General features: G+C 44.3%; 1 protein-coding gene across 1 annotated transcript in view; it reads left to right on the plus strand.

The window, feature by feature from the left end:
* EXOSC7 (exosome component 7) overlaps positions 1-11,981 on the plus strand; it is a 35,679-nt gene extending 23,698 nt beyond the window's left edge. Inside the window, exons 5-8 of the mRNA XM_045530890.1 lie at positions 3,278-3,348; positions 8,497-8,620; positions 9,666-9,821; positions 11,733-11,981. Of these exons, the coding sequence (XP_045386846.1) occupies positions 3,278-3,348; positions 8,497-8,620; positions 9,666-9,821; positions 11,733-11,837 (456 nt within the window). The 3' untranslated portion in view covers positions 11,838-11,981. The remainder of the gene's footprint in view (positions 1-3,277; positions 3,349-8,496; positions 8,621-9,665; positions 9,822-11,732) is intronic.
* The last annotated feature ends 1,105 nt before the right edge of the window (positions 11,982-13,086 follow it).

The following is a 13,086-nucleotide window of genomic DNA, read 5'->3' on the forward strand; positions in this document are numbered from 1 at the left end:
TTTGTGCGTGTATGCCTGGGGATAGACTTCTGTTTGGGGGATAAGTTTTTATCTTAAATCCAAAGATATACTGAATAGATTGAGTCTGTGTTTGAAGTAAGGTGGTGGAAATCTAGTCTTGTCACTGGAATTGTGAAAAAGGAATCTCCTATGATTTATTTTTACCAACTTGGTAGTCCTCAGGCAGATATTCCATCCTCAGACAGATATTCGCTGGGTACTCTGCTGTGTCTTCATACTTTTATTGCGGATGTACTTAAAACCTATAGCAGTCAGATGATCCACCTATTTCCGATATTGTGTTTTTCCCTATTCAGTTATTTTATGAGAGTAAAAATTTAACTTCATGGAAACTTTTCTTTGCTCTTCATAGGTTTTTAATGGCATCAGTTTTTACCCCACCTGGGATAACTCTTAAGACTTTGTCATACTCACAATGTGCAGGTGACCTTTGGTGGGGAGATTAGCCACAAGATTGGTCTTTCGATGGGCCCTGGGAGTGGTGATGAGAACCAGCATGTGGCCCGTGGTCTGTGGCCTTGGGCATGGGAAGGAAAGAGAATGGAAGAGTTGCCGCAGCAGCTGGCTGTGTGGGTGACAGGAGGTGCTGAGCCTGGGTGTCTGAGCAAACAGTGAGGGGAAATCCAGGAGGGACAGGTTTTGTGTGTGGGACATACATTTGCTACTTGGTAGGCTGCGTTTCTTAGCAGCGTGTTTTGGGAGTTTGCCTTAAGAAAGAAACCCTGTCTCCCCAGGGTGCTACAGAATAAGTTGTGCTGTTTTCCTAAAAGAACCACTCTAGGATTTATGCATCTGAAAGAGGGAGGTGTTTGTGTCTTCCGTTTTCCAGTTCTGCTCCTTTCCCACCTCTGTCACAGGAGGGATTTTTTCCCCCTGGAGAGAGTGGGCACCTACAGCCTGCTCTAGGACCACAGTCCTGGGGCGCCTCTCTGTGACACTGGATGTCCTTTGCCTCTTATTTTCCTCCTAGCTTGTTCTGGGTCTATGCAGGTGGCCCAGTCTGGCACCTTTGGATCTCCCTATACCACTTAGTCTCCCCTTGCTTAACTGCACTAGTATGTTTACCAAAAAGACTCTTGCTAGGGTGGGCCTGCCTGGCAGTAGAGAGAGGAAGGTAGGATCTGTGAACGCCTGTTATGGGCCGGGAATGTTAAGGTTGTGATCTTATTTCATCCTCACAGCCACCCTGTAAAGAAGCAGGGCTTTGCTTTACTGATGGGGAAACCAAAACTCAGAGGACACGTAGCCAGAAAGTGGCAGGGATGAGTGTCAGACCCACACTGTCTGACTCCAGAGAGCACCCCGAGTTGCCCCGTTGTGTGGTACACTGTGGAGAGTCTGGGCAGGCAGACCTGAGACCAGGGGGTGGGATCATTCCTTTGCACCCTGTGTAGGAACACAGGCTGATTGGTGCCTGCCCTTCTGCAGGGCCCCTCAGCAGATATCAGGGTTTATTTTAGCATTCTGCCCTCTTCATTTCATGTCTAGGTGATAAGCTAGAATGTTGAAAATCAAAGTTTGTGTCCAACTGTAATGAGACACAGCACAGGACAATGGAAAGAGCATTGCACTTAGCTAATGCTTACTATGTGCTAAACTATTTTGCCTGTTTTATATTCTGCTCTATTCCTAGCACCATGAACAGAGCATGACACATAGTAGGCGCTCACATATTCCTTGACTGTACACACGAATGTTCTAACAGCAGGGTAGCAGCCTGCTCTTTGGTTTAAGTTAAAAACAAGAAATTATGCCACTGTGGTTCAGCTTCCCAGACAGGCTGTGTAGAAGGGACAAGGTGCTAAAGCTTTTGTGGTGCTGACATTTCTTCTGACTTCTCAGGACTTTACCAATATTAACTCATTCCAGCTTTATAAGAACTCTGTGAGACAGGTGTGATTTTTATCCTCCGTAGGTGGTCAAGAGAGGTTAAGTTCCACCCAGGGTCATGCAGCTAACTGGAGAAGACAGGAATCAAATCCAGGCATACTGACCCAGGAGTCTGGCCCAGAGCCCCTTTGCTGTGTGGCAGTCTATATCCGAATAGTCACCGGAGTAGAAAAGAGCTAGTCCAGTTGCTAGGTGAATAAGTTGCAGTCACAAAGCCAGGTGGTAACATAGGCTGGGGGTCATATGTTAATAATAAGGATGCAAGGCTATATAGGAAAGAGGGTATCTAGACCTGAGGTTTGCTTGGAAAGCTAAAAGGTGAGAATTAGAGATTTGCAGTGGGCATGAATGGAGTACATGATGAGATGTTCCGGGTATAATTGTTGACTCTGACTTAGCTGAGTTTGGAAGGGCCAGGCTTAGGGCCTACCTGTCTTTCACAAATGATCACCAGACTTGTTCTTCATAGCAGCTTCTTTTGAGCTCTGGGATTAAGGATTGAACAAAACCACAGAGTCGCAGCCTTTAGTAGTTCATAGTTCAGGTGAAGAGGAGACAGATTCTAAATAAAAACACACAGAAATACATGGCTTTTCTTTCTACATATGACTTCTCTCCTTTCTTACCCGGGGCAGCCCAGTTGGCTTTATTCCATAACCTCAGGCCAAGGCTTCTCCAAAAGGAGGGCAGAATGATGTGCCACCTTCCACTAACCTTCCCTGCTAGATGAGCACACATAAGCGCACTCAACACTTTTGTTCATGGGTGAGAGCTTTTATGAGAGACCTTAGTTTTTATTATAATTAGTGTAAAACATGCAGCAGTGTTTCATGATTGAGCATCAGTTGTATATTGATCATGGCATACAAGAGGTAATTCCACTGGTAAACGTGAACCTGCTAGCAGCTGCAGCATCAGTAGCCACCAATTTCTACTTGCTTGGAGGCCAGGCATACGTTAGCAAAGATTGGAGTAACTCTTGGGGTGCCATTGGGAGCTGTTTGGGGCAAAATAAAAGTGATCAGTCCTTCCTTCAGTGCAAGCCCAACTGGCTGGAGTGCCAGTGAGAGGAGCTCCATAGCAGGCCAATGTCTCTGACCATTGGTACCCGGCTGTGACCGCGCACGTGTGGCCCATGTATGCACAGCCATGACAAGGCAGCACTTGCAGTTAGGGCGAACACACCATGTCAGTGAGCTGTAGGCACCACATGGCTTGCCAGGAGAGCAGCCATGCATTCTTATCTTAATTTTATACACACATTCAGTCACTATTTCTTAGGAATCAGTGTCCTTAACTGGGATAATATGTAAAGTATGAAATAATGCTTGCTTTTTTTTCCCTTCTCAATCCCTGTCTCCCTTAGCTGCTGGAATGTGGTGGAAATTTGTTTGATGCCATTTCCATTGCTGTAAAAGCTGCTCTCTTCAATACAAGGTGAGTCTTCCTGCAAACAGCTCTGTGGGCCTGCAGAGGACCAGAGCAGACACTTGTAATGGCACACTTAGGAAATTTCTACTGTAGCTTATAGGTGAAGATAACCAGGGGTTTTAACATTGCAAGTTGTCATATCTTTTTTTTTTTTTTGCCCCTCTGCCCAATTTTTTTTTTGAATTATTATGGGTACATAATGTAGTATATCTTTATAGGATACATGTGATGGAAAATGGTGGTATCTAATGTTAACCTCCAGAAAAGAGAGATTTCATAACTTAAAACTGAATATATGCTTATGTTTCTGTATTTATTTTTTGTATTGTTATTTTCATAAGTAAACATACCATATAGAAAAATAATAGAAAACTACAGAGAAGCAAGAAAAAGTAGACACCGCCTACAGGTCAACTACCTAAATACTATTCCTGGGACTCATGGGGATGAGGATTTTGCCTGTTTTATATTCTGCTCTATTCCTAGCACCATGAACAGTGCATGACACATAGTAGGCGCTCACATATTCCTTGACTGTACACACGAATGTTCTAACAGCAGGGTAGCAGCCTGCTCTTTGGTTTAAGTTAAAAACAAGAAATCATGCCACTGTGGTTCAGCTTCCCAGACAGGCTGTGTAGAAGGGACAAGGTGCTAAAGCTTTTGTGGTGCTGACATTTCTTCTGACTGTTTGGTTATATAGCCTTTCCAACTTCTGTGCACCAAGTACTTTGAGGAAAGTTTGCAGCATTTATAAGTAAATACTAGGTTATTAGTATGAAATGCCTGATTTCCTTAAGTACTAAGTTTGACACTCAATATCTCTGACATTTCACTTTGACACTTCTTGTTTTATTTTTATTGTTCTTGTTTTATTTTTATTGTGAAGGTACATTCTCATTCTTTCAAATGTACGGTTTGGCTTGTGATTATCTTTCAAAGGTTTTTTTAGAGCAATTTTTGTGAAACCATGGATAAGTCAAAAATTTGTTGTTATTTTCAAATATGAGTTCCATCGTGGAACCAATGTGCAGACAGCTTGAAATATCAACAAAGTGTTTGGGAAGGATGTGGCTAATGAATGCACAGTATGTTGATGGTTTGAAAGGTTTCGTTCTGGTGAGTTTAATCTTGAAAATGAGCCATGGGCAACCTGAGACCGAGATGGATAATGATGAGCCGAAAGCTATAGTGGAAGTTAATCCATCTCAACCTACATGTGAATTAGTAGCAAGGTTTGATGTTACTATTCCAACATTATTGAACCATTTGAAACAAATTGGCAAGGTAAAGAAGCTGGATAGATGGGTACTGCATGAATTAAACGAATGTCAGGAGAGAATTCTTCTGGAAGCTTGCCTTTCTTTGCTGTCATGACATAAAGGTGAACCATTTCTACACCTTATTGTTACGTGTGATGAAAAGTGGATTCTTTTTGACAATTGCAAGTGTACGTTCGGCACAATGGTTGGATAAAGATGAAGTGCCGAAACACAGTCCAAAACCAAGTATTCATCAATAAAGCTAATGGTGTCTGCTGGTGGGCTAGTGCTGGTATTATCCACTACAGCTTCATGAAACCTTGTCAGTCGATTGCAGTTGATGTCTACTGCAACCAATTTGACGAAATAATGAGGATGCTTGTGATTAAGCAGCTCAGATTGGTCAATAGAGACAGGCCAATCCTCTCTCAAGACAATGCTCAACCACATGTCACACAAACAATGTTGCTCAAACTACAGAGGCTGGACTTGGAAACTCTGTCCTTCACCATATTCACCAGACCTTGCACCAACTACCACTTCTTCCAGGCTTTGCACCACTTCTTGCAAGGAAAAATATTCAATTCTCCACAAGCTGTGGAAAGCGCCTTTTGCGATTTCATCGCCGCTGGCCCTCCAGGCTTCTTCACTGCTGGAGTACCCAAGCTACTGTTAAGATCACAAAATTGTGTCGATAGTTTAGGCACATACTTTGGTAAATTGTACTGCTTCTTGTTTGAGATATAATAAACTAACGTTTGATTTGAAATCGGACATGTCATATTTAATGACCGAATTGTAGGTAGGAGTGCTCATTCCATGAGAAGGCTTACGGTAAGGTAACACAGGATCCTAGAGTATTAAAAAATGAGCATTAGAAACTTCTAGGAATATAACCTAGGGAAATAATTGAATAAGTGAGCAAAGATGTTTATTCTAGGTTGTTCATCACAGGTTCTTTTAGTGGTAAGAAACTGGTAACAAACTGAGTATGTCCGATGTGGGCACAGCACCATGTTTAAAGGCCTGTTAATATGGAAAACCATTTACTAAATCCAGTTTCCTCATCCTGTTTCTTTGTTTGCTTTATTGTATTTTACTTTTGGTAGTTCTTATACTTAATATGTCTAGAAATATTTATGTCCTACAATGGTCATTGTAATTATTTTTCAGTGTTCACATTTTGGCCAATTTAGCATTTATCTGTATTTTAGAGTTTTTTATGGTGAATGTAGACTACCTGTGTAATTTAAAACAAACACATTACAGAATGGAATAATTGCTGAGAATGAAAGCTGTAGAGTCCCCCACCCCTAACTGTGCCACTGGGCTCCTTGCTGAGACGATTTGAGACGTGGCCCTGGCACCTGTGGCCACTGTGCAAGGTTGCGTGCCAGATCCCAGCAGCAGCAGCTTGTGCTTGGGCCCTGTTGGAGAAAGAAAGGAAGTTGCCATCTGATGTATCTTGAGCCTCAGAAATGACTCCCCATCTGCCAGCTGGTTTCCATGGGCACCCAGGCAAGGAGAGAAATTGGGAAATAGATGAGGCTGGTTAGCTGTGGGGGAGGTGTTGGGCAAACTGTATGTCAGGGTGCTAAAACCCAGCTGCTCAGGGTGGGGAGGACACCTGGCATGGGCACAGTCATGATCTCGTCCCCAGACCAAGAACAGCCCTGCAGGCAGCAAGGAATGAGGGCTCGGAGGCATTGAATGCCCCTGGTGTGTGGAGAGACCTTCTGCACAGTCAGGGCCCTTTAGAAGGGTAGAGGCTGTCTGAGCGTATTCTTTTACCCTTCTGCCCAGGGTTGTGGCCACACGGTTGGAAAATTAGAAGATACGGGCCGGGCGCGGTGGCTCACGCCTGTAATCCTAGCTCTGGGAGGCCGAGGCGGGTGGATTGCTCGAGGTCAGGAGTTCGAGACCAGCCTGAGCAAGAGTGAGACCCCGTCTCTACTAAAAATAGAAAGAAATTATCTGGCCAACTAAAAAATATATATACAAAAAATTAGCCGGGCATGGTGGCTCATGCCTGTAGTCCCAGCTACTCGGGAGGCTGAGGCAGTAGGATCGCTTAAGTCCAGGAGTCTGAGGTTGCTGTGAGCTAGGCTGATGCCACGGCACTCACTCTAGCCCGGGCAACAGAGCGAGACTCTGTCTCAAAAAAAAAAAAAACAAAAAAACCCCAAAAAAAATAAAAATAAAAATAAAGAAAATTAGAAGATACGGTTATGTGTGTATATGTGTATATGTGTATACACTTATTTTTTTAACATACCAACCAAAGTTCAACCTGGTGACCTGACTTGTTCAAATAGGATATTACTTAGTACTTACAACCTGGGGGTCCCTGACGTGGAGGCTCCAACCAGGGTAGACAGTGGCAGGACTCCTTGACCCTTATGGACATTCTGTGGCTGAAGTTCCCCTAGTCTGGATGCTGCATTGTGTAGGGATGGCCAGCAGGGCTGGATCATAGGGGACTTTTGTTAGAGGAACTGGGAAAAGCACCAACACTGTTTTCATTATAGTAGCTGGATGGACCGCCTCTTCCTTCCTGGCTCCTCTACCCTAGACTGCAGTGACTTGGCTTTATGGGTTAAATGTATTTTCCATCACCCAGCTCAAGAAATAATGTTGCAAACACCCCAGAAGCATCCCCCACCTCCTGTAGCCCTCTCTGATGATAACCAGTGTCTTAAAGCTATAGATTAGTTTTGTACTTGATATAAATGGTGTTATATACTATGTTCTCTTGCACGTCTACCTCATTCACTGAGCATTATGTTTTGAGACATCTGTGTTATTTCTTGTAGTCATAGCTTGCATTTTGCGGTGTGGTGTTCCACTGTGTGCATAAATCACAGTTTATCCATTCTATTGTTGATAGACATCTGGGTAGTTTCCAGTTTTTGGCTATTACAAATAGGGCTGGACACAAACATTTGTGTACTGTCTTTGGTGCACATATTTATCCACTTATGCAGGGGAGGAGTGTTCTGGGTCATGGGGTATGGCTGTGTTTAATTATAGTATTAATAGATACTGCAAAACAGTTGTCCAGGGTGCTTTTACCAGTTGATACCCCCACCAACAATGTATGAGACTTCTGGGTTGCTCTACATTTTTGCCAACTCATGGATTTTTTTTTTCATCTTTTTAATATTTGCCATCCTGGTGAGTGTGCCTGAGTATCTCATTGTAGTTTTAATTTACATTTTTGATGAATATTTAAGTTGAGCACCTTTTCATGTGTTTATTGGCTACTTGGATAGCCTTTTCTATGACGTCCCTGCTCATGTCTTTTGCCCATTTTTCTGTTGGGCTCTCTGTCTTTTCCTTGTGTATGGTAGGAATTCTTCATGTAATCTATCAGATATATGTTTGCAAATATTTTCTCCAGTCTGGATTACATTTTTAGTTTTTAAATGATTTTTTTTTGACAAAAAGAAGTTCATAATGTAATTGAATCTATATATATTTTTCCCTTTATAACACTTTCTGTATCCTGTTCAAAAAATATTTGTCTACTTCAAGATCATGCAGATGTTCTCAGTTTTTTACCTAAAAGTTTTATTGTTTTATCTTTCACCTTTGTATCTACAGTCTATTTGGTATAGATTTTTGTGTGTGGTATGAGGTGGGGATTGAGATTCATTTTTCCGTGTGGATATCTGATTGACCCAGCATCATTTTCTGAAAGATCTCCTTTCCTCACTGTTCTGCCGTGTTGCCTGTGTGCTTTTGACAAGGATGCAGATGATAAAGTACAGGTATAGTACAACTTTCTCTTGTGAGACACAGAGATTCCAGCTCCTCTTCTCAATCTCAAGAAAAAGAAGTTATTTTTCCTCCTCTCCCTAAGTGGGGATTTTAATTGTGCTTCTGCTTCCAGGATACCAAGGGTTCGTGTTCTGGAGGATGAAGAGGGGTCGAAGGACATTGAACTGTCTGATGACCCATATGACTGCATCCGACTAAGTGTGGAGAATGTCCCCTGCATTGTCACTCTGTGCAAGGTATAAGTTCGTATCTTAAGGTTGTTTTCCCTGTGGATGTGGGTCTCTAATCCCAAACTGTTGAGGTTATTTAATAAATCAAGAAGTTATAGTATCACAAACCATATAGAAGTAACTTTAACCCAAATCCAATAATTTGATTATATTATAAACCACTGCCATGAGTAGCTCTTTCTTTTCTTTTTAATTGAAAGATACGATGTAGTCCCAGGAGCACAAGTGGGTTCATGGTAATAGTAGCCAGAGTTTGTAAAGCTCTGCCTATATACCATGCGCTTCACTGAAGCACCCTGTGTGCATATCTCCTTTAATTCCCTCACCCCTACGGATCTAAGGTGGTTGAGTAGCAGTAGGGTGGCAAAACTGTCCCTCTGTGAAGTGAGGGGTTGGAGCAGGTCCTGGGTGTCTCATATGTCAGGTGTGGTTTTCACATAGTACAAGGGCCCGTGGAGCCGAACATCTGGCTGATGCTGATGTGTAACTAGTGCTGCCCCAGGCTGTGCAGAGAGGCCTGTAATGGCAGGGATTATGGCTAATCCCACACAGGATTCATTGTGTAAAAATAAGGCCGAATGGATCAGGTTTAATTCTACTCAAATCACTTCACAAACCAGGTGTGGTGAGATGTTCAGACAGAAGGATGTTGGGTCTTGACTTATTCTTGAGTGTGTTCCTTAGCATGGGCCCTCTTGATTCACACTTGCCGTTAGGGAAGTAGCCACGTGGCCTCACGTGTGGATTTCTCCCCTGTTCCCCTGTGTGGGAAGCCGTTGGTGGCCTTTGACTTGGAATTACATTTCTAACCCCTGTTGTGCCATCTTCCCATTTCATGTTTTTATTGCACCACTCACACAGTGGCCTTTCATAGAATTGTTGAACATTCCTTCAAACGCTTTCCTTATGAGCAGAATCTAAAGTCAAGTCTGGAATGGGCAAAGCGTGTTCTTTACTGGTGTAGTGATTCCTACCATGAGGCCGTCAGGGGTGGGGCTTTGGGGAGTGCGTTACCCACACGTGTGCTGTGCTGCCCTGACTGACTTTGCAGATTGGCTATCGGCATGTGGTGGATGCTACTCTTCAGGAGGAGGCCTGCTCCTTGGCCAGCTTGCTGGTGTCGGTGACCAGCAAGGGAGTCGTGACATGCATGAGGAAAGTGGGGAAGGGCAGCCTGGACCCAGAAAGCATCTTCGAGATGATGGAGGTGAGGCTCTCGTTCCAAGGCAGGTACTAAGACCTGGCTGGGGGTGCTTGCTGCTTCCTACCCATTGGTCACACCATGGGAATTCTCCCATTTATACCCTTGACCCTGGACCTGGAGCTTGGAGAGCAGCTGGTGTGGACTGGGGGTCTGCTGACCTAGCCGAGGTGGCTGGGGGTGGGGGCTCTGGACTGGGAGGTAAGGAACCTACCAGTAGCCATTGCTTTTCCTTAGCAAGTCCTTCCTTCTCTCTGTTCCCAAGTTTCTACATTTCTAAATGAAAGTATTGGACTTTGATAATGTAAAGAGTCACTTGTAACTCCAAACTTGTAAGCTTTTGTGATTTGATGAGGGAATTGAGTTCCTGGCTGACTGCTTTCTGTCCCCTGAAGGGAGTGAATAAAGGTGGAACCAGGGGCTGAAGGGTGCCATCTTCCCAATTGTTTATAGCTCTAGAAGCGTTTAAATGGAGACAAGTGGGGTGGTGGGAAATTCAACAATCCAACCTCCGGGGCAGGGTGGGCCGCTCCCCTCTGGGTCCTAGCCCCTGGCAGCATCGTCAGGGGACGTCTGTGGCTGCTCTGTGCTGTTCCTCCACATGTCCAGCTCCATCACTGGCCTGGAGGCCCCTCAGGGCAGGGACCACGTCATGCTCACCTCCGTCTTCCCAGACTTTCCTTCTCCGGGGTTGCTCTGCAGGCTGCCGCTCCCAACCTCTGCTATCTGTCTCCTACAAGTCCAGATTCAGAGGCATTAAAGCCCTCACAAGTCCTGGCATCCTGTCTATCTCATCTCCTCTTGTCCTCTCTCTCCCCCTTCATTTATATGAACAATCAGTGCCGCTATTTGGTGGACTTTGACATTTTTTCTTTTTCTAACGTTATGATAAAAGTCTTTCCAAAGGCATTTTGGACCTTAACCCTGACTTTGCATTTCATAGAGTATAAGAGTTTTAACTAATGCTTGGAATCTCATCCTACCTTGTAGTTAGGAGCCAGGGGAGAAGGCACATATTTAATTACTCCGAGGAGAACAGACCTGTAACTGGGAGGACTGGGGCAGGGATCTAGGCGTGTCTTTCTCCCTGACATTGTTGGAACCAGTGGCAGAGTTAAAGTGCTGTGTGGGAACATGGAAGACTTGATGGGGTGGAGGCTTGTAGTTGGTTCATTGTATTCTTAAAATGATTGGTGAGCCCAGATACAGAGAGAATAACAGTTTCATAAAGAAAGATTTTTGTATATTGGGTTTTTAAAAAAAATTTTTTTTAGAAGCCCTCTTGTGTCTGCTATGTAGGGGCTGATTACTAAATCTGTGGGCTGTCTGACCTCTTGATGTGTTTTGACTCCAACATTCCCCTGCCTTTACCATCTCCCTGCATGGCAGTAACACCAAAGACCCCATCCAGGTATTGACTACAGTGACATCTAAGCAGGTCTGCTTGGAGGCTAATTAAGAAACTGCTTGCTAAAATGTCCTCAGCACCCTGTTCCTTCTCCAGACAAACTCTGGATTCCCCGTGGTCTCCCTAGGCCTTTTCACTACAGTACAGTGTGGCTTGGCTATAACCAAGCCCGGATTTGGTTGACAGCTTTGCTGCTTGTTGTAATGGCAGCAGGAATGCTAAGCATAAGTTAATGGCAAAGGCAGGCTTTGTTGCTTCTTGTTTGCTGCCTGGGAATTGGTGTCTTTTATTTTATTTATTTATTTTTTTGGTATGGAGATTTTTCCAAAATGTAACTATTATGTTGTTGTGGTTTGTGGTTTGTTTTTGTTTTAATTAAGTGAAAGTCCTCTAAGGCAGATGGAATGTGTAAATGTCAGCATGGCTAGCTGGCAGGAGGGGAAGCTTTTCCTGGTCAGAGTGTGTGTGCCTCACGAGTGGGTGTGTGCTCTCTTTCGTCCCTTCTGCAGACCGGCAAGCGAGTGGGCAAGGTGCTGCACACCTCCTTGCAGAGCGTTCTCCACAAGGAAGAAAGCCTGGGGCCCAAGAGACAGAAAGTCGGATTCCTGGGATGATTCGCACACCGTCCCCTCGACTGTGCATTGTTTGTTTTTTACTTTTCCTTTCAAACTGAAGTTTGTATATATTTTTCTTAACTGTTAATGAATTTAAGGCAACATTTATACCTGTAAAATTAAAGTCTATTTTCTGGTGTGGTTTGTTATGTCTAGAGTTCTTCAGCTGGAAACTGAGATGCCATCCATTGACCCCTCTGAGTCTGGCCTTTACCTAGGGAACGGCAGCCAAGTCCAGGACCTGCTTGCTTAGGGACGGGGCTCTGGCCATGGGCTTCCCCGGGAGACTCCTGCTGCGGGTGTTCAACACAGCAACAACAGACACACTGGAACAAAGACCTGGCAGGAAATGGTTTAAAGGAAATGCTTATTTATAATATTTTGGAAATTTTTTTCCCCCTTGTAGAACTTTCAAAATCGGAATCACAAAGAAAAGTTCATTTGCCTTGTGTATTTGGGTGCTTGTGTGGAGGAGAAAAGAGGAGGCACTCTGCCCCAGCTACAGAGCAGACCCTCGCGCCTGCCTGGCCAGTGAGCCTGCCCAATCCGGAGGAAGCCCACCTCTGGCTTCCTGCCTTCCAGGAGATCCAGGTGCAACTCCCTATGGTCAGGGGCTGAGTGGCCACTTTGGCCCTTAGCCAACCTTTCTTGTCACTCTTGTTTTGAAATTGCACTGTTTTATAACCACTCCCTGGTGTTTCCTAAGATTTCATTGTTTTATCAGAATTAAGAAGGCTGCTTTAGAGATGTTGTCATTTGATTACTCATGTGCCTTCGTACTCCGGGGATAGAAGGAGAGGCCATTCCTCATAGCCCAGAAAGCTCTTCCTATAAGCTCTTCACAGTGGAGTGTGTTAGAGGTAAGTGGGTAGAGCAGTCTTTGTTATTTTCCAGGGGAACCAAAACTCCTAAATCAATCTTAAAACACCCCCTGGGGAAGGAGCTGATTCATGGAGGAGAGTATTTCAGCCGTGGCATTTGCTTTCTGCATTTCAGTTAGACAAATGGGGTAAGGCGTTAGGAATGTATCGCCTAATGGAAAGAGCATAATGCGAGCCGAAGCCCTGTGGGCTGCTTCCCGAGGCCCTGGTGTGAACACGTCCTCCAAGTACAACCAGGTCCGTCCCTGTGGAGAGAAGCAACTGCCTGGATTTGGGTTGGATGTGGAAGCTGCTGCCCTGTTGAGAACACAGTCTGGGTTTTCATCTTTTCCTGTATGTTTTTCCAGTGATTTCCAGTGACCCTACAG

This window comes from Lemur catta, chromosome 18, assembly GCF_020740605.2.
Source record: "Lemur catta isolate mLemCat1 chromosome 18, mLemCat1.pri, whole genome shotgun sequence".
Lineage (NCBI taxonomy): Eukaryota > Metazoa > Chordata > Mammalia > Primates > Lemuridae > Lemur > Lemur catta.